This window comes from Mus caroli, unplaced genomic scaffold, assembly GCF_978045245.1.
Source record: "Mus caroli unplaced genomic scaffold, Mus_caroli_1 scaffold_2, whole genome shotgun sequence".
In the NCBI taxonomy this organism is placed as follows: Eukaryota; Metazoa; Chordata; class Mammalia; order Rodentia; family Muridae; genus Mus; species Mus caroli.
The window spans coordinates 150,777,415-150,798,653 of record NW_028227257.1 but is presented as its reverse complement, the minus strand read 5'-3'; the positions used below and the strand labels follow the sequence as shown (position 1 = coordinate 150,798,653).

Below are 21,239 nucleotides of genomic sequence, written 5' to 3'. Positions count from 1 at the left end.
TCTCTCTCTCTCTCTTTGGTTTTCCAAGACAGGGTTTCTCTGTGTAGCCCTGGCTGTCCTGGAACTCACTTTGTAGACCAGGCTGGCCTCGAACTCAGAAATCTGCCTGCCTCTTCCTCCCGAGTGCTGGGATTAAAGGCCTGTGCCACCATGCCGGGCTTTTTTTTTTTTTAAGATTTAATTAGTTATTTTATGTATATGAGTACACTGTAGCTGTCTTCAGATAGACCAGAAGAAGGCATCAGATCTCATTACAGATGGTTGTGAGTCACCATGTGGTTGCTGGGAATTGAATTCAGGACCTTTGGAAGAGCAGTCAGTGCTCTTAACCACTGAGCCATCTCTCCAGCCCCCAGCTCTCTTTTTCAAATTAAAAAAACATTGTGTGTGTGTGGGGGGGAGGGATACTGAAGAAATAGTTCAGAATTTAAGAGCTCTAGTTACTCTTTCTGAGGGTCTAGTTCATTTCCCAGCTCACAACTATCTACAACTCCAGGTCCACAGGAATCCTACACTCTTCTGACCTCCAGGCAGGTAAGTGGTGCACCGACATACATGCAGGCAAAGCACCCATACACATAATTTACTAAAGAAATTGTGTGCATGTGTGTGCAAATATGTGTAGCAATAACGTGTGTATAGGGGGCCCTGACCTAAAGGTCATTTGCTTTCCTTGATGGCTCTCCCCTGTATTCACTGAAGGTAGTCCAGTGAGTCAGTTTGCTGTCTAAACCTTGCACATTCCCGCCCCTCTTGGCAGCTCTTTCATGAATCCTGTGGATGCAAAAGCCAGAGCTCGTGCTCACAAGAGTGCTTTATTCTCTGGAGCATCAACAGCAAATTCACTTCTAGCAGAGTGAACTTCTTGAACCTTCAACTTCTGATCTTCCTGCTTCCACCTCTCAAATGCTGGGATTACTGGCATGTTTCCCCAAATCCAGCTACAAGGAGTGCTGAACCTGAAACCTGTTTTCGTGCATGCTAGCCAATGATTTTCATGGTTGCTCTTTTAAGTTCACACTCACAACTGAGTTTACCAACTGAGTTACCCCCTCAGCTCCTGTTTTTCATTTTCTATTGCTTTGAAATTGTGCAATTACAGAAATTCTACTTGGGGATGGGAGTGCGGGGGAGGGGAGGAATTTCAAGACAGAGTTTCTGTGTCACTCTTCCTGTCCTAGAACTCTGTAGGTCAGTCTGGCCTCGAGTTCAAAGATCCTCCTGCCTCTAGCTCCCGAGTACTGGGATTAAAGGCGTGAGCTACCACCGCCAGGCTTGCGAAAATTCTACAGTTTATGAACTTCCAAAGTCAAGGAAACCTTGAGCTGTATTTATTCCTCAGGCTCCTCCGAGAGGTATTTACTGAGCAACAGGGTCATTTCCATAAAGAAGGACTCGACATTGAACGAGACCACACCGGAGACTGAGTCTAGTTCAAACAGCTAGTTCAATCAACCAAACAACTGCACCGCAGTTAATGATAGGGAGTGAAAGAGATTGACAAGTGTATTCAGTAGACAGAAACTGAGGGCGGGAGACTCAGAGCCAGCGGGATCACTGACAGTCCCGCCGTCCTGACGCTCAAGGGACCGGTCGCCTAGCCTTAAAGAAGCCCCGCGTCACGTGACCCCTGGGCGGACCCAGCGCGGCCCCGCCCCCGCGGAACGCGCACGCTCCAAGTCCTGCTTCCTGCCGGAGGCTTTTGCCCAGCGCCCCGTGTCCCCGGAGGGAGGGGGGCGGTGGCGGTGGCGGCAGCTGAGGCTGCAGAAGCAGCTGGGGAGTCCGGAAGTCAACACCATGTCGAGTCTGCACAAGAGCCGGTAAGGAGACCTGAGGTCAAGACTGCACCCAGACCGCTCCGTCCAGGCCGGGCCTTCGCACAGAGAGAGCTGCTCAGCGCATGTGCGGCCAAGAACAGCCCCCTCCCCCGGCGGCGAGCCCCCAGAGTCCACCTTACGGTCTCATTGCCTGTGTGGCAGAGGCGAGAAGCAGAGATGCTTTTCTTACCTCAGTGTCACCTTTCTTTCTCTCTCACTCGGGACCTCTTTCCCTAGTGTCTCTCTTGTCCAGCCCCCTATTACCCTCCCCGCTTCCTCGCTCTAGGATCCGCACCTTCCCCCCGCCCCCAAATACCCCTGTCCCTGTGCTCCATGCTCATGAGAAACACCAGAGGACCCAGGTTCTCCAATCTGGCCTCTTAAATCCACCTCCTACCCCCACCCCAGGCACATCTTGCGGCGCCCGCTAAATTCTGGTCACTCCAGGACTAATTTTTAATCTTTTGTCTTTGCCTGAGGGCAGGCCCGAGAAGTCTGTGCCCCCTCCCCCTTACCCAGCCAAGACCTTCGGGAGCCGTGGGGAGATTGTACAAGTCCGTTGTCTGTGGATCCAATTACTCCTGGTTGCAGGAAGCTTGGTTGTGGAATTCGGGTAGTGGTGTGCTGTGTGTTGGGCTTGGCCGCAGCAAGTGCCCAGGAAATGCCAGCTCGCTAACAGTGGACGGTGCTTAATGTTAAGTTCTCACTTCAAACCCTTTGGATTAGAATACCTCTCATAGCTTTTCGTTGGCATGGCAGATCTTAGAGGAAGAAACTTGTATTGCCCACTTCCCTAAGCTGGTAGTTGGAGACCGTTGGGAGTTAAGGATCTTTGGGCTGGCTGCAAGAGTAGTCATTAAGCCTGTTACCTTGGCGTTTCCTTTTCTGCCCTTGAAGGATTGCAGATTTCCAGGATGTCCTGAAGGAGCCCTCCATTGTGTTGGAAAAGCTTCGAGAACTCAGTTTTAGTGGTAAGATGCACTTTTACTCAGGGTTTCCCTGGAAACCTGCCTGCCTGCAGAGAGCTGGGCCTCAGCTAGGGGCAGGAAATGATCCCCCAAATCCCTTGAAGTGGCCTGAAGACTGCACCGGTGGTAACCCTTTGAGCCTAGGGAAGGCCTCTCATCGTTTCTCAGCTCGTTTCTTGAGTTAAGGAAGTTGCAGGGTGGTTCCCAGATTCTCTTCTTGGCTTTGGATCCCAGCTGAGAGTGACCTTTGGTTAGTGTTAAAACTCAAGCCGTAGCGCACCAATTTTAAGGAATTGAACTTCCACCACATTTGACTTTGCCCTTCCCCAGGGTTAATGTTTTAGCACAGAGATAGCTGGATTGTCTGTAAAAACATCCCAAGATGTTTGTAGAGCTCCTATCTGCCTAGTAACTTTGCAAAGAAAGAATTTAAGTCGCCTGTGTCATGCAGATTGGGGGGGGGCTGGCGGTAATTGCCCCCTTGGTCAGGTGTCAGGGAAGCCACCCTCAGAGCCATTCTTATGAACTCCTGACAGCATTGCAGAAGTTGGCCTTCCCATTCTGGAGTGGTGTGGAGGCCCCAGAGGGGAAGCTGCCTGTGCTGATTGTGCAGAGCTTGGACTGCACATCACACCTGTCTTAATCCTGGTTGCTCTGTCTACAGATCCGTGTCTTTATCTGTAAGTGAGGACGATGCAGCTAATCTTCCATCCTTACTGGAGCTAAACTGGGAATTAAGTGAAATGGTGGTTGTCTGGCACAGAGCTCTCAACAGGACCAATGTGGAGAAGCCACAGAGCCATTGCTTATGTCTAGCACAGGACACAGACACAGGGGCATCAACAAATAGATAAGCTTTTGCCTGCCTGAGAACTTAAAGTCATACTCAGGCCTTTATGTAATTCCAGCTTCTGTGGGTACTATGGAGAAACCAGAGAGCCATTGTTTATAAGCAGCGACACTAATGCCTGCCCAGCATAGTGATTCACACCTTTAATCCCAGAACAAGAGGTAAAGGCAGGTGAATCTTTGTGAGTTCAAGGCCAGCCTGGTGGTCTACATAGTGAGTTCTAGCTCAGGCAGGGCTACATAGTGAGACCCTGTCTCAAAAAATAAAATGAAAGGAGCCTGTGGCTGGGCATATAGTTCAGTTTATAGAGCGTTTGCCTAGCGTCCCACTTTCCACTCAGCACCCTATATACTAGACACGATGGCAAAACCCACTTGCAATCCTGCCACTGAGGAGGCTGAGGCAGGAGGATCAGAAGTTCTGTCTCAGTTCCACAGTAACTTGGAGACCAGCTTAGGCCATATGAGACTCTGTCCCTCCCCTAAAAGAAGAGCCTGACTTTGAAAAGAGTGGTTGGTTGGTAAGGGCCCTTTGAAGAGGAATATCAAAGATGGGGAGGCTCAGAGTACAGACGCAGTTCTGGGCGGGAAGAGTTAGCATCTGCTTAGACATTTTCTTTTTTTTTTTTTTTTTTTTTGTTTTTTGAGACAGGGTTTCTCTGTATAGCCCTGGCTGTCCTAGAACTCACTTTGTAGACCAGGCTGGCCTCAAACTCAGAAATCCGCCTGCCTCTGTCTCCCAAGTGCTGGGATCAAAGGCGTATACCACCATGCCCAGCTTGCTTAGACATTTCTTTGGTAGAGAATGGTTCCTAAAGTGTTTCCTGCCCACTCCACTCCCTGCCAGCTGGCTCCAAGGCATAGAGGTCTGGGGGGTTCTGGAACTCTGGCTTGGGGTGACCTTTGCCTGCTGTGTCCACAGGCATCCCCTGTGAGGGCGGACTGCGGTGCCTCTGCTGGAAGGTGGGTGTGCCTCGGGCGGGGCTTCTTGGTTCTGACTCCGTTGGATCTTGCATGGACCTCCTCCTGGCCTCTCCTCTTTGCTATTTTCCTGGCTTGTCTGAGGAAGTCTTTCTGAAAGTTGTGGGGTTTTGTGTTCTCTTGGCTTCCCCTCCAGGACTCCTTTGGGGATGGACTACTTCATTATGCCAGTAAAGATTTCCACTCGTTGGTACCAGGGAAGCCACCCTCAGAGCTGAGGTGGTGGCAGCCTCTGTTCCGGGTTACCAGCCCGTCGGTACCAAGTTCTCTTTTCATGTAGAACAGTCTGAGGAAAGCAGAGGACAGGGCTGAGTTGGGCTAGGAGGAGGGAGGCCACTGTCCAGGATGGGGACAGGCATGTCGCCAGAGCTGTGCCGTTCTCTGTGCAGATCCTCCTGAACTACCTCCCTCTGGAGAGAGCCTCGTGGACCTCCATCCTGGCCAAGCAGAGGTGAGACCTACGGTCAGGACAGCCTCACACGGAGCCTCCCGTGAGTGCCTCTCGGTGGGACCACCAAGCATCTTTTCTCTGCACTTCTCTCCTGCAGGGGGCTCTATTCGCAGTTCCTGAGAGAGATGATTATCCAGCCTGGCATCGCCAAGGCCAACATGGGTGTATTCAGGGAGGATGTGACCTTTGAGGACCATGTGAGTAGGGTTCATGTAAGCATGGGCTGAGCTGAGCATAGGTGGGGGCAGAGGCTTGAATCAACCAGGACCCCTTGCTGGAGGACAGGTGCAGCCTGGCCTGCATTCCTGTGTGCGTCCTCCCCCCTTCTGCACCGGCTTGCCCCCGCTTGGAAACAGTGGTGTCTCCCTGCTTGCACTAGGCACAAGGGAACCACAGGAGCTCAGGCCTAGTTCATAACATAGGCAATGACTATAGTCCTAAGAGTGCTGTGGGAGTTGCTCTGCACCAGGAGCTCCTAGGGCATGGTCTCTGGAAACCTGACTAGTCCAAGAGTGAGTAAGAGTGTGTGTGTGTGTCTGTGTGTCTGTGTCTGTGTCTGTGTCTGTCTATCTCTTGGTTTTTATGAGACAGGGTTCTGTGTGTAAAGCTGTCCTGGAATTTGCCCTCAGACCTCTGCCTCCTAAGCTCTGAGATTTAAGTTGTGCATCACCAACCACCACTTGGCTCGTTTTTGGTTTTGGTTTTTTTAAATAAAAGGCTAATTTTAAAAATTATTTCTAGCTTCATTTGTTTTATGTATATGAGCATTTTGCTTACATGTGTATATGTGCACTACATGCATGCTTGATCAGGAGACGGTATCATATCCCCTGGAACTAGAGTTACAGATGGTTGTGAGCTACCGGGTGGTGCTGGGTTCTGAGGTCCTTTGTTAAGAGTGGTAGTACATAGCCGGGCGTGGTGGTGCACGTCTTTAATCCCAGCACTTGGGAGGCAGAGGCAGCGGATTTCTGAGTTCGAGGTCAGCCTGGTCTACAAAGTGGGTTCCAGGTCAGCCAGGGCTATAGAGAAACCCTGTCTTGAAAAACCAAAACCAAAAAAAAAAAAAAAGAGTCGTAGTACATGCGCCACACTATATGTGGTGGTGCACGACCTTAATTCTTCCACTCAGGAGACAGAGGCAAGCGATCTAGAGTGAGTTCCAGGACAGCCTGGGCTACACAGAAACTCTGTCTCAAAAAACCTAACTGACTGACTGACTACATAAGTAGTATATGCTTTTAAAGACTCATTAATCTCTCTCGTCTTTTTAAGACAGACTCTTGTGTATTTTTGTGCTGGCCTGAGACTTGGAGTATTTTTGTCTTCTTTTGTTTGTTTTGTTTTGTTTTGTTTGTTTGTTTTTTGAGTGGGGTTTCTCTGTATAGCCCTAGCTGTCTTGCAACTTGCTCTATAGATCAGACTGGCCTCAGAGATGTTGCCACAGAGAACCACCTGCCTCTGTCTCCCTAAGTACTGGGGTTAATGTTAATGGTGTCTGACACTATCACCTGGCTCTGGGACTCAGTTTATAGTCAAGAGTGACACTGAACTTGAAACATTTTTTAAAAAATTAATTGTTAGTATGTGTATGGATGCCAGGGTGGGCACATGTCATGGTGCATGCATAGAGGTGAGAGGACAACTTTGAGTCAGGTCCTGTCTTCCCCCATGGGTCTTGGGGACTGAACTTAGGTCTTTATGCTTGTGCAGTTGGCTTCTTTAACCACTAAGCCATCTTGCAGGCTGGAAATGGGTTTGTTTGTTTGTTTGTTTGTTTGTTTGTTTGTTTTGAGACAGGATCTTGCTATGTAGCTCAGGCTTTCAAACTTGCAGCCTTCCTGCTTTGTTCCCTTGAATAGGTCCTGGCTTTCCCTCTGGCTAAATGTTTGTTTACCTTTTTATGACCTTGGAGTCTAAGGACAGGCTCTCCAGGGTGGCAAGCAATCGTTCCTCAGGAGCTATACAGTTCTCGTTTGTGGTCCTAGGATTGTATAGTTGAAGAAAGAGCTGGGCAGACATGGAGACCCATGTCTGTAGACTTTATAGGACAAGAAGTGGAGCTGGGCTGGCCTCAGAGCCAATCCTCCGAAGTTGGAGTTGACTACTCAAAGCTTGGGTAGAAAATGAGATGGTGTTCATTCATTCAGTCAACAAACCTACTTACCTACCTACCTTTCTTTCTTTCTTTCTTTCTTTCTTTCTTTCTTTCTTTCTTTCTTTCTTTCTTTCTTTCTTTCTATCTCTCTCTCTCTCTCTCTCTTGTTTGTTTGTTTGTTTGTTTGTTTGTTTGTTTTTTCAGGACAGGGTTTCTCTGTATAGCCCTGGCTGTCCTGGAACTCACTTTGTAGACCAGGCTGGCCTCGAAATCGGATATCTGCCTGCCTCTGCCTCCCAAGTGCTGGGATTAAAGGTGTGCGCCACCACCACCCGGCCTCAGTCAACCTTTCAACAGTGCTCAGTGAGGGATTGCCACAGACAAACTTGTAGCTGGGGCACTGCCAAGTGCACTGTCTGCCACCCAGCATGTGCTCAGAGCAGGCTGCAAGGCTTGTGGCTGACTGTGCAGTATGGAAGTGTCGCCACGGTACCTGGGAAGCATTGGGAAGCCCGTGCTTGCTGTGTCCTCTGGGTGGACTGAGCTTGTCTCTAGATCAAAGCCAGGGCTAACGGCATTTGGTCTGAGGCCCTGCCTGGTTCTTGGACACGGCATCTGCTTCTCCCTCTCTTCACAGCCCCTGAACCCAAACCCTGACAGCAGGTGGAACACATATTTTAAGGACAATGAGGTGCTACTCCAGATTGACAAAGATGTCCGGTAAGAGGCTCCCAGGGGCTTCTGCTGCTGGGGGCCTGCTGTGGGGACTGGGGGAAGGCTTTGTGGGGTTTGTGCCACAATGTGCTGGAACCTATTTGTCTGGTTTAGTTGTAGCCTCCCCTCAACTATTTGACTTTGTGCAGGTGACCCAGGCTCTCATATATGATTTATCTGGAAGTAGAAGTGACATAGCTCAGGTTAGCGGTGTGTGCAATATAGAAATGTTATGCTGCTTATTACACAGGACAGCAGCCTTTGAAGAAGGGCCCTGGGAGCCAGTCCCTCTCCTCACTGAGCTGCCTGCCTGAGTCCTCTCTGGCACACACTCCTTGTTTAGACAGGAAAGTCATGCAGAGCAGACTCAGCAGCCTTTCATGGAATCTCTCTCAGGCCCAATTCTGCCTGCGTGGCACAGGCCAATTGCACCCATGTGAGGAAGGCTGGAGGCTTATGTGAGGAGTCAGATAGTCAACCTGGCAACACCTATGGGATTTGCACAGGTTCCCAGTGCTGTGGGGATGAAAAGCTGGTGCTCTGAGAGAATAGGGGCCTCAGTTTAGAGGAGGTGACTGAGCAAGAGATGCCAGTCGTGAGGAGAATGGGAAGAGCTTTCTAGCCTAAGGAACTGATGCAGGAGTGCCCTGAGGCTTGGGGTACCGTCCAGGAATCCTCTCCTTTAGTTTCCTGAGTGCCACTTCTCTGTCCAGATCCTTCCAGATAACCTCCGGATGCCAGAGGGGCGGTCACCAGGCTCTGCTGCCTTTCTGCTCAGACTGGCGTTGGAGTAGCCCTGCCCATACATAATATGATGTGGGCCAGGTTTAGGTCAAGAGTCCCATCCTGTAGTAGTTTTGTGGAGGGATTAGGGGCTCAGGTTCTGTTCATTGGTGATGGCAGTAGGTGGTCAAGGTTTCCCAAGGGCCAGGAAACAGTGTGCTGGGCCTAGGAGCTTTGAGGAGTACACGTGCATGCCTGCCCTGTCACACTCCAGATCCAAGCCACCCTCCTAATGTTCCATGCATCTCTCCGTGCCAGCGGAGGGCATTCTGTGATAAATTATCACAGGCAGGCCTTATACATTGCATACATCTAGAGACATGCATGGAAATATATGATTCTCTTGTTGGGGATTGAACTCAGGACTTGACCCTTAGATCCACACATGCCAGGCGAGTGCTCTGCCACCAAGTGGCATCCTCAGCTCCACACAAATGCTTTTGTCAAGAAGTGTCTGTGGTCTGTGAGAATTTGGCTGTGTGCCATAGAAACACTTAAAATATTTACACGTGTTCCTTTTCATAGACACATATGAAGTAATCGTGCAGATGCCATTTCTACTGCCTTTTTAAAAACCGGGTCTCTTGGGAAAACTATTATTATTTTAGTTTTTTGAGACAAAGTCTCACACTGTGTGGTTTGGATCTCACTTTGTAGCTGAAGCTGGCCTTGAACTCAGGGCAATCCCCCTGCCTTAGACCTCCCAAGTACTTGATTACATGTGTGAGCCACCATACCCAGCTGTGATGTTACAATTACAAACAAGCAAAGGGTTGAAGGGGTAGCTTAGTGGTAGAGCACTTGTCTAGTGTGGACCTAGGTTAGTCCTCAGCACTGTAAAATAAGTAGATCAACCATTTCTGAGGATGCCTGAGGCTGCCTGGCTGGAACCTCCACCCTGACTGATAGCATTTTTTCCATTCCAATAGGAGGCTGTGCCCAGATATATCTTTCTTCCAAAGAGCCACTGAGTACCCCTGCCTGCTCATCCTGGACCCGCAAAATGAGTTTGAGACCCTTCGTAAGCGGGTGGAGCAGACGACACTGAAGTCTCAGACAGTGGCCAGGAATCGAAGTGGGGTCACAAATGTAAGAGCCAGTTGGGGATCTGAGACAGTTTTCTTTTTAAAGATTTATTTATTCTGTTTGAATGTTTGCCTCTGTGTGTGTGTGTGTGTGTGTGTGTGTGTGTGTGTGTGTGCATGTGTGCATGTGCATGTCTAGTGCCTGTAGAGGTCAAAAAAAAAGGCATCAGATCTCCTGGAACTGGAGTCATGGATGGTTGTGAGTGCTGTGCTGGGAATCGAACTCTGGTCCTCTACAAGAACAAGTGCTCTTTCATGCTGAGCCATCTTTCCAGCTCCCTGGGGTCTTCTCCCCCCCCCCCTTTAAGATTTATTTATTTGTGAGTATTCTATCTGCTTGTTTGCCTGCATGCCAGAAGAGGGCATCAGATTTTATTTTACATAGTTGTAAGCTACCTTGTCCTTGCTGGGAATTGAACTCAGGACCTCTGGAAAAGCAACCAGTGCTCTTAACCACTGAGCCATCCATTTCTCCAGCCCATGGGGCTTTTCCTTACAGGCTGTCCGTTCCTGTCTCCTTTGGTGCACTGGCCACAGGGCACTGGGTGCTTTCTGAAGGTTGCTGTCAGGCCTTTTGTTGTAGTTCCAGCCGGGCATGTGAACTACAGGCCAGGCGCTGTCCTCATCTCAGGCGCTTCTGTTAGAGGTAGAGTGGAGACAGTTCTGAGGGATGTCCCAGTGTGGTGCGAGCAGCGGTGGAACAGCTAGCCGTCCATCCAGGTGTGGGCCTCAGAGGCTGCAGCAGATCTAGACAACAGGAGGTGAAGGACAGAGCAGAAGAGCTGCCTAAGTATTATGGAAAGCATGTGCCAAGTCCTCAGATATGAGAGAGTGCCAAATGTTCCAGAGTGGGGCTGGGCTAGTGATTCTGCTGCAGAGACAAAAGCCCTCTGACTGAGCCCCCAGTGACCACTGGGCCTCCTCCTCTTCCAACAGGCCATCCCGTTACCCACCATGCTGCACACGTGCCAACCATGCCCCTCCTGGACACCCTGGAGGAAGTCACTCACTGCTTCTTAGTCCCAGGGCTGGTGGCTTGGGATTTGCGTTGACTGTTGAAACTTATTTACTGTGTAAATATAATTTGTCACCTTTTTTTTTTTTTTTTGAGAAGAAAAAACTTTAACCCAAAAATAAACAAATAAAATGCTGGGCTGTGGTAAACCATGCATTTAGTCCCAACATTTGGAGGGCAGAGGCAAGCAGATCTCTGAATTTCATACCAGCCTAATCTACAGAATGAGTTCTAGGACAGCCAGAGAAACCTCGTCTCAAAAAACAAAACTTTGCCGGGTGTGGTGGTGCACGCCTTTGATCCTAGCACTTGGGAGACAGAGGCAGGTGGATTTCTGAGTTCCAGGATAGCCTGGTCTACAAAGTGAGTTCCAGGACAGCCAGGGCTACACAGAGAAACCCTGTCTCGGAAAAACCAAAACCAAAAAAAACAAAAAACAAAAAAACCAAACAACCAAAACCAAAATCTCTTTATTATTGTACAAGGGATCTGGATGGGAAGTAGAGATATAGCAGGCCTGCACTGCCCTGATTAACGTCCTGTGCCCATTCTGATGGCCGTGAATGTGCCAAAGGTGCCATTACCGCATCAGGGTTTCTCCAGTGTCCCCTGACAGCTTCCAACTCCTGTCTTCAATCCTGAGACAGGGGGAGGTACCAAACAGCGCCCTGGCCACCATAGCACAACTCATGACAAAGCCCATCCTCACACAGCAGGAGGAGCCAGGCTGGGACTGCCTATAGGGACATAGCCACTGGCATCTCCTTCACCACCATATCACTCAGCTCAACATCTCACAACAAAAGCTTAATTTATCATTTGTATCATGGCAAAAAAAAAAAGAGGGCCCCTATGGCTAGAAGCACTGAGACATGAGGGAAGGTGCTGGAAGGTTCCAGAAGAGTTGGCAGTGGGAGGGAGGGTCAGACAGGCCTTTGTCCAGGTGGCTGGTGGGCCCGATGAGTGTTGTGAGCAGGCAGCAGCTTTTGGTTCAGGTGTCCTCATGCCTGGCAAGGATGTCACAAAGGCAGCTGCAGGCCTTTGTGCAGGCATGCCAGAGGCTGGGTTAGAGCAGGACATGGCACAGAAGGGGGCTGTGCTGGGTACCCTTCCTGAGCGTTGTTGAGCTCCAAGATCTAGCAGACCCTGCCACTTGTGGCAGATGGTATGCACCCCATCTCCACTCCCCAAAATGAGGTGTATGACCTTATTTCTACATAGACCCATTGCTCTGGGACCTGTAGCAGTGACTTGTTCCCACATGTCACTGGCTTTCTTCTTTGGGAAGGCCCTGCTCTGAAGCCTCCCCAGCAGGGAATGAAGGACTGCACAGATCTCTCTGAGTTGCTAACTACTCAGGGTGTTGATGGGTGCAGTCAGAGCAGGTGCCGTCTCTCCTGGTCCCATGCACCTGCTGCAGGGTTGAGATCCACTGGAGTTGTGCAGAGCGCTGGCTTGGTGAAGGAACCGTGGCTCACTTGTGCATCCGTCTTGCGTGGATGCTGGATAAAGGCCCAGCTCTATTGATTCTTTTGCTGTAGCTTTGAATATGAGGGTCAGGCTCTTCCCGTTTTACCTTTGGAACTGGTCTCAGTCCAGGATCCACCCAAGCTTCATCCCTGGGACTCTAGACCTGTGGTAGGGTGGCTTAAGTCAGCCTTCTGTGTGACTCTGTTCTTTTTCCTCTCTGTAATCTGGATATGATCATTTCTGTGGAACTGCAGGAGGAAACGAGGTCATGGAAAGTAGGTTCTTGGAAAGCTGGGAGCACTGGGCCTTCCTGGGAGACATCCTGCTCTAGTGGCTTGGCCAAAGGCTCTGAGCTAGCCAGTCCAGGCTCAGGTCTATGTGAGCCTCAGTTTTCTCCTCTTGAAATATTCAAAGGTAGTGTCATGGCTCTAAGCCTGTAATGTGAGGCAGGAGGATCAGCTCAGGGTCACCCTCAGCTGTATGACGAGTTTGAAGTCCAGCTTGGGCTATACCCAACTCTGTTTAAAGAAGAAAAGAAAAGAGAAGAAAAAGAAGATGGCTTTGAGAAGTGTGTAGGACTGTTGGAAGAGTGCGGTCTGCTCCTGAGGCGCGTGTGTTTCTGTCTTATATGTGTGCTGTGAATGTTGAGGTAGCTCGGACTCCCTGTACTGTGTTCTAAGACTCACAGTCTCTGCGGGGGTGTCCCCTGCAGTCCCCCAGCTCTGTAGCCACTGCTGGCACAGGCCAGGGACAGCTGAGGCATCAGAATCCCCCGAGTTTTCTGAGATTCTACAGAGCAGCTGAGGTTTCAGACCCTTCTCTCGTTTTCAGCTGGTTTTTGTGTAGTCCAGGTTGGCCTAGAACTCTCATATATAGCTGAGGCTGGTTTTGAACTCCTGAGACTCCTGCTTCTGCCTCCCAGTGCTGAGATTTACGGGTCTGCACCACTACATACAGCCAAGTCTTTCTTCTCATTACAACTGAAGTTTGTTTCCAACTGAAGTTTGTTTTTATTTTTTTAAGATTTATTTATTTTATGTATATGAGTACACTGAGCTGTACAGATGGATGTGAGCCTTCATGTGGTTGTTGGGAATTGAATTTTTAGGACTTCTGCTCGCTCCGGTCAACTCCGCTTGCTCAGTCCCTGCTTCCTCCAGCCCAAAGACTTATTATTATACATGGGTACACTGTAGCTGACTTGAGATGCACCAAAAGAGGGCATCAGATCTCATTACCGGTGGTTGTGAGCCACCATGTGGTTTCTGGAATTTGAACTCAAGACCTTCGGAAGAGCAGTCAGTGCTCTTAACTGCTGAGCCATCTCTCCAGCCCCACAACTGAAGTTTAAAAAAAAAAAAAACACAAAAGACAGAAAACCATACATTTTATGTATATAGCTAGATATGCTAGATATATACATGCATATGTATAGGTTACCCCTGTGTGTAACCACCAGTCTAGCGTAGGATTTCTCACTACAGGAAATTCTTTCTCTTCCTTTCTCCACCTCTGTTTATTTTGCTTTTGTTTTTCAAGATGGTTTTTCTATGCAACCTCTGGCTGTCCTGGAACTCTCTCTGTAGACCAGGCAGGTCTCAAACTCAGAGATCCACCTGACTCTGCCTCCTGAGTGCTGGGATTAACGATGGGCACCATCACCACCTGGTATAACCTCTGTTTGGTTGGTTTAGTTTGGTTTGGTTTTAAGATAGCCTTGGCTGGCCTCAGACTCTCAGAGTTCTGCTTGCCTTTGCCTCTCAAGTACTGGGACAGAAGGAGCTGTGTTCTATCATGTCTGTTGTAACCTCTGCTTTTAGCCTAGTGTAACTGGAAATCTCCTCCTGCTTCATTGGCCTGCCTGTTCCTTGGGCCGGACATGTTCCTCCTGCCCTTTCTTGCCCATAAGCTAGGATACTGTCAAGCTGGGCTTACTGGAAACATTTGTCCTGCTAACAGGCTCTCCCTTCTCTCCAGATGAGCTCCCCGCACAAGAACAGTACGCCTTCAGCCCTGAACGAGTATGAGGTGCTACCCAATGGCTGCGAAGCCCACTGGGAGGTGGTGGAGCGCATCCTGTTCATCTATGCCAAGCTCAACCCTGGCATCGCTTATGTGCAGGGCATGAATGAGATCGTGGGCCCCCTCTACTATACTTTTGCCACTGACCCTAACAGCGAGTGGAAAGGTAGACAAGCTCTTAGCTACCTCAATCTCCCCTTGCTGGCTTCCTAGAGAAAGGAAATGGGGCTGGATTGACCGATAGGCTGTATGGGGCTCTGAAGCCTCATCCGCTCTTATACATCTCTGCTCATGTCAGAACAGAGGCTGGCGGGATTGCATCTGAAACCCTTTCCAGCTCTGCTTTTCTGAGTTCTGCTTCTTAAGGATCTGTTGACGCCTTTGACTTGTGGTAGAGTAGATGGTCATGATGCACTGAGAGGGGGGGTTCATTACCACAGCGCATGTAGGCTGCTGAGTGGACCCTGTGCCTAGGTGAGCCCAAAGTGCCGAAGGCGTTAGGGGTGGACAGGAGCCAGGGGCAGTTTGGTGACACTCATAAGTGGGGCAAATGTCTTCTGGGTGAGAGGTGAGGCAGGACTCCAGAACACCTCACGTTCCTTTGTCCACTCATACCCCAATGTCTGTCCCAGAGCACGCTGAAGCAGATACCTTTTTCTGCTTCACCAACCTCATGGCTGAGATCCGGGACAACTTCATCAAGAGCCTGGATGACTCCCAGTGCGGTATCACCTACAAGATGGAAAAGGTGTACTCCACCTTGAAGGATAAGGATGTAGAGCTCTACCTGAAGCTGGTGAGGACCTGACTCATGGGCAGGACGCACAGGCCAGGGACACAGTAGTTCTGCCTTGAATGTGGGGGCTGGAAGTGGCTGTAGTTGAGCAATGTTGGGCTGGCCCAGCTCCAGGGAGCACTGACCCATGTGCTGAGACAGGCCTGGGAGGCCTGGCAGCTGAGCGTAGAAGACATTAAATAGGCTGGGAGTGTGAAGTTAAGAATGGTACTTACAGGCTGAACGTGATGGTGCATGCTTTCAGCCTTGTAAGCCAGGAGTATGTAATGAGACCTTGTCTCAAAAAACAAATCCAAGCCGGGCGTGGTGGCGCACGCCTTTGATCCCAGCACTTGGGAGGCAGAGGCAGGCGGATTTCTGAGTTTGAGGCCAACCTGGTCTACAAAGTGAGTTCCAGGACAGCCAGGGCTATACAGAGAAACCCTGTCTCGAAAAACCAAAAAAAAAAAAAAACAAATCCAGCCTTGAGAGGCAGGAGCAGGTGGATCTCTGAGTTCCAGGACAGCCAGCGATCCACAGAGAAACCCTGCCATGAAAAAAAAAAACAAAAAGGAAGAAAAGAGTGTTGCCAGCAAGATGGCCGAGCAGGTGAAGGTGCTGAAGGCCACGCCCAGCACATTCAGAGATCTGGTGGCCTCTGCTTTCCAAGTGCTGAGACTGAAGGGGTGTGCTGCCACCTGCCAGCTGAAGCTTGCATTTGTTTGTTTGTTTGTTTTTCGAGACAGGGTTTCTCTGCATAGCTTTGGCTGCCTCTGCCTCCCAAGTGCTGGGATTAAAGGCATGTGCGACCACTGCCCGGCAGCTTACATTTTTTAAGCAAACACAGAATTCTGGGGTTTTTTTTGTTTTTTGTTTTTTTTTTTTTTTGAGACAGGGTTTCTCTGTGTAGCCCTGGCTGTCCTGGCACTCACTCTGTAGACCAGGCTGGTCTCAAACTCAGAAATCCGCCTGCCTCTGCTGGGATTAAAGGCGTGCACCACTAACGCCCGGCTTTTTTTGGTTGAATTTTTTTTTTTTAAGAGTTCTGTTTTTTTACTGTGTGGTGTATACTTTGTTACCACCCTGTGTGGCACACAGGGTACTGCTCTCTTGCGGATCCCTCCTCTATAGGGTTGTTCTGTGGTTATGTGAGCTGAGCACAGGTACAGTGCCTGGTACTGGCCTTCATGCTGGTCCACAGAGCCAAGGGGGAGGAGATGCATGAGTTGACATCATCTCCAAATCGAAAGCCTAGTGTGAAATTCAGGAGTTTTAGTGTGCCTTGAAGAAATAACAACATTGGCTGGAATTGCCGTGTTAGTGGACCCAGGCTCTGTACGGCCCCTTTGAGGGCCCTGAACCGGGCTTGCTCCCAGGCTGTGTCTTGTTTAAACAGCTGACGTGCGCTCCCTGACACACCCCTCTGTCCCCCAGCAAGAGCAGAGTATCAAGCCTCAGTTCTTTGCCTTCCGATGGCTGACATTGCTGCTGTCCCAGGAGTTCTTGCTGCCTGATGTCATCCGTATCTGGGACTCCCTCTTTGCTGATGGCAACCGATTCGATTTCCTCCTCCTGGTCTGCTGTGCTATGCTCATGTGAGTGGGGCCATCCTTAAGAGAAGCTGGGGGGTGGAGGTGGAGGAGTACCCAGTCCTGAGTGGTGAGCAGGGGCCACCCTCCACAGCTAGAGTACACCCGAACCTGTGCGCACCCAGGGCCCAGCACTGTGGCTCCTTGTTTCCCTGCAGACTGATCCGGGAGCAGTTGCTGGAGGGGGACTTCACTGTCAACATGCGACTTCTACAGGTACTGGTTGGTGGCACGAGGCCAGTCTCAGACACTGGCAGGCTGGGGCCAGAAACAGGACCACATACTGCACATTCAGGGTCCAGACCCCTGGAACGCATCCGGTTTGGGCCTGAGTTGAGTCCTGGTCCTCACAGACCTTGAGTGTAGTATATGGGAGTTATTGATTTGTCTCAGGCCAGAGAGGTGTGTGTCGGGTCTGACAGTCAGCCTGGCATCCATATCTGTTCTGCTCTGCTTCTCATGTGACTTGAGCCAAGTGACTTTGTCTCTAGGCCTTGGTGCTTCTCCAACACCTGGCCTAGGGTTGGTTTGCAATAACCTCACTAGCTAGGTCTGTAAGGCGGGCATAATCACAATATCCCTCCTTGGGCCTCCTGAAGTGACTAGAGAACTAAGGGCTATGTTGCCTGAGCTAGCACCATGCTGTTAATAGGTGTGGCCCCAGCTTCTGTGTCAGACGTGGGGGCTAAGGCCTTTGGGTACCATGGTTCTAATACAGGCTGTGAAACCCTTTGGACCTTGGGACGCAGAACCTTAGTGACTTGCAGTGTTTGGGGCAGGCTGCTCTGGGTGTCTGGTACACCATGGTCCCTGCCCCTGGTGCCATTCTATGGTAACGGGTCTCTGGGAAGGTGGTGGGTGTGGCAAGTGGAGCAAAGTGGATGCTGCTCCAGGAGCATGACCTGGCTTTCGCTTTCCAGGATTACCCCATCACAGACGTCTGCCAGATCCTACAGAAAGCCAAGGAACTCCAAGACTCGAAGTAACATGGTAGCAGGGGCCCAGCATTGGAAGAGCAGCCACTGTGCTCGCTCCGCACCCTTGTTTTGGGGACACAAAGGAGCCTGTGGGAAAGCCAGCCTGAAGGGAAGCTGCAGTCCCGGCCAGCTCCAGGTCTTCCCAGCCTGGTTCCCATGGTCCAGGGTGCTCCTGGAGCACACCGCGATGCACTCCTTCCCAGTGCTCAGCCCTGCCACACTCCCTGCACCTCAGCCCTGGGACCCTCCACCCAGACTGCTCAGCAGGGCCAGAGCTCCTGAACTGGCTTCCTGGGGCTGGGGCCATTTGGGGCCTAGGAGGCTGACAGGGTCTTGCCATGCCTCTGCCCAGTAGCTCCTCACCCCTGTGCTTTCATCTTCCCTGAGTCCTGGTCAGGGGAGGCAATTAGCTAATGGGCCAGAAACAACTTCTGAGTGTTGGTGCTCAGGCTGCCTGGGGAAGCACCTCAGAAGAGCTGAGTGACTGCCAGTTCTAGGGCCACCATTTGTCTCTGTCAGGTGTGTTTGCTTGTGGCCGGTAGGGCTGTCTCCCGGGTCTCTGCTTGTGTGTGTGTATGTGTATTCATGTGTGTTCACACATGCCCTGGCAGTGGGGTGAGGGTGTGTGGGAACCCTCTAAGGCCCTGCTTCCCCTCTGTGTCTACCTCTGCCTGTCCCTTTCTTCCTTTGCCAGAGGCGTGTGTGGCTCCTGCTGTCTTTCTTCTGTTTGTCCTCTTTACCCTGGCTCTCTTCCCTCTCTCCTCCCCTCTGCTCCCTGGGGCCAGCATTCAGGAGTGTAGCTTAGTGAGAGCCCTAGAGGCCAACTTTATTGGCATCCTGTTCCCATCCCCAGCCTGAGGCCTCCAGGTCCTCTTGTTAGAGCAGGAATCCCCAGTACCTGCTCCAGGAAGCCAAGTGCTGCTGACAATGGCAGCCTGTGATGCTTTGAGCCTCTCGCCCATTTTCTACTCAAGAATGGAGAAAGGAGGGATGGGGAGAGCCTTCAGTTGGAGAGTAAGACACCCTGGCTGCTGTGTGCCTGGGAGTTGCCATTTCAGGAGAGCTGTCATCTCCTTGATGGCCATGTTCCCACCTGGTGTGTGCAGGTCTCATCAAGGGCAAGGGACCAAAGAAAGCTTCTCTGGGTCCAGGGTGGCTAAACTGGAAGGCCTAGAGCCTCACAGTACCAGAGGGCTACCTGTGCCATCTGCACCCATGGGAGGCGGAGCAGGGAGGCGGGGAGGCAGGGGGAAGGCTGTGGAGGTGCTGGCCTTCTGGTCATGTGCTTGATCTATCTTCTGGCTTTGGGGCTGGGTTCCCTGAACCCTGTAGACTTTCTGACCATGTTTCTTCTGGAGGTCAGGTGGCTTGAGTCCTGAAGGCAGGTTGGCAGCAAGGGCTCTTACCTTCTCCAGAGACTGGCCAGCAGGAGCGAGGCTCCAGCAGCTGGCACCTGAAGCCTTCGTGAGAGCAGTGGGCAGGGCTGCCTCCTTCCCAGGCCATTGCTTTAGCCAGGTTGGGTTGAGCGCTGCTGGGACTCTACCTGCCTTTTTACTACCTTCTCTCTCAATACACAACACCTGGGAGGTATTTTACTATTTATTTGAACACAGGCTAGCTATTTATTGCAGACTGGCAAGTGACCTGGGACTGTGGGTGGGGAGGAGTGGCCAGGATGCTAAAGGAGTTGGAGATATGGATTGTCTTACTTCCCAAGGTTAACCCTGACATCCTCTCCCCGTTCCTGCCTGAGAGGGCTGCCAGCTTTACCCTAGAGCCGAGTATAAAGGAGGCCATATACACTCCCGCCATCTTGACGTCCCCAGACCTAGGACTTGGTAGCTGGTAGCTCAGCCCAGCAATGATCCCTTTGTTGACTGGGACGCAGCAAATGCTGCCCTGGACGCGGATGCATTCCTTCTTGCCTGCCTCCCCTACCCCACCCCTTGCCCCCTTTCCTGGGACCATGCTACTGGAATCACTGCATCTGATTTGTTTCTGTGGGAGACCTGCATCCTGTGCCCACCACTTGGTCCTTGAGATGAAGGCCAAGGACATGGAGACTTTGTCTTGGGTAGGGTGGCTCCGCAGATGGGTGCTGCCTGAGGGAAGGATCTGCCCTTGATTCTTAAGGGGGAACCCGAGCCTGCACACCTGCAGCTCATTTGGGAGCAGCTCCCAGGAGCTCAGCAGGCCAGGGTTGTTGATGAGTTGTCCTTAATAAACTGTGTGCTCTTTACCATGCGTGTTGGTGCTGTGGTGTCTGGACTTGAGACTTTGGAGGAGAGAAAACAATTGGAGCAAGGACAGAGTCAAAGTCCCTTATAGTGTTCTAAGACAGACCAGGAAATGCTTGCCAAGAGACTTGCAGTTCAGCTGTGGCTAGCCAGAGATGGCCTTAGGAAGGAGGTGTTGTGCCTGTCACACATTATTATTAATCTTTTTTTTTTTTTTTTTTTTTTTGGTTTTTCGAGACAGGGTTTCTCTTTATAGCCCTGGCTGTCCTGGAGCTCACTTTGTAGACCAGGCTGGCCTCGAACTCAGAAATCCGCCTGCCTCTGCCTCCCGAGTGCTGGGATTAAAGGCTTGCGCCACCACGCCCGGCTTATTAATCTTTTTACATTATGTTTGTGTGTAGCCTATGGGTGAGGGAGTCTAACTGGCATTGGTTCCCTCTTGCTATCATGTGGGTCCCAGCAAACTCAGGGCTGCTGTGAGCACCTTTACTCACTGAGCCATCTCACACACTTCCGGCAGTGCATTGTTCCTTAGGTCACTTAATACTATGTTTTATTTAGTTTTGCTATGTAGTTCAGGCTAGTCTCAAACTCTTGTTCATCCTGTAGAGCCTCTGAGGCCAGGGTCTCTGCCTCCTGGGTGTTGGGGTTAGAGGTGTATACCATGCACACTGCTAAAAACACAAGTATTTCTACATGCCAACTGTAAACTCTGAAAATGATAAATGCCACTTGCAATACCTAGAAGAAATTAAAGTATTTAGGGATTTTGTGCCAGTCATAGAGCCCAGGCCCCCACACACATCGAGCAAGCACTGCGTCATTGAGCCAGAACCACAGTCCCAAGAATATTGAACATGGTAAATGCTTGGGAGAAACTGAAGGAGAAACTGAGAAACAAGACGTCTCTGCGTCCCCAGGTCAGAGACGTCACAGGATTGAATGTAGTCCCTATCCAAATGCCACTGTGGCCAAAGGTGCTGGCACATGCTCTAATCCAGCGCTCCACAAGGAGGAAGGATCCTGGTAAACTGGAGACCAGCCAGCTCTGTGTAGTGAGTTCCAGTCTTCCTGGGACTATCTAATGAGGCCTTGCCTGAAACAAAACTTCTATGACATCCGTGTGTAGCTAGGTGGCAAAGTGTTTGTTTTGCCTGTCTGAGACTGTGGGTCAGGTCCCTGACACATGTACACACACGCGCGCGCGCACACACACACACACACACATGCACAGTATGCACATACAGCTCACAGAAAAGGGGGGAAATCTGAAAATGGGTTAGGGAACCATAAAAGATCCCAGGTACCCAACATAATCCTGAGCAAACAGGACAAAGCTGGGGGCCACCTGACTTTAAACTTCTAACTTACGGTAATTACAACACGATGCTGGTGAGAGGGACCACTT

At 50.6% G+C, this 21,239-nt stretch overlaps 1 protein-coding gene and 1 pseudogene across 3 annotated transcripts; one reads left to right on the top strand and one right to left on the bottom strand.

The window, feature by feature from the left end:
* The first annotated feature begins 1,669 nt into the window (after positions 1 to 1,669).
* On the top strand, positions 1,670 to 19,838 carry Tbc1d13 (TBC1 domain family member 13). Of its 3 annotated transcripts, none has more exons than XM_021156224.3 (12): positions 1,670 to 1,820; positions 2,715 to 2,788; positions 4,557 to 4,597; positions 5,005 to 5,066; positions 5,164 to 5,263; positions 7,802 to 7,884; positions 9,591 to 9,750; positions 14,209 to 14,419; positions 14,886 to 15,049; positions 16,463 to 16,623; positions 16,776 to 16,833; positions 17,538 to 19,838. In XM_021156224.3, exons 1-12 carry the CDS (start codon positions 1,798 to 1,800, stop codon positions 17,601 to 17,603), a joined length of 1,203 nt encoding a protein of 400 aa, XP_021011883.1. In that variant the 5' UTR covers positions 1,670 to 1,797; the 3' UTR covers positions 17,604 to 19,838. The 3 variants fall into 3 exon arrangements, with proteins under 3 accessions (XP_021011883.1, XP_085691172.1, XP_085691171.1); XM_085835045.1 differs by lacking the exon at positions 1,670 to 1,820 and adding an exon at positions 3,322 to 3,465; XM_085835046.1 differs by lacking the exon at positions 4,557 to 4,597 and having other exon boundaries at positions 1,676 to 1,820.
* LOC110289289 (reactive oxygen species modulator 1 pseudogene) lies at positions 11,293 to 11,522 on the bottom strand (annotated as a pseudogene).
* Positions 19,839 to 21,239: the final 1,401 nt, after the last annotated feature.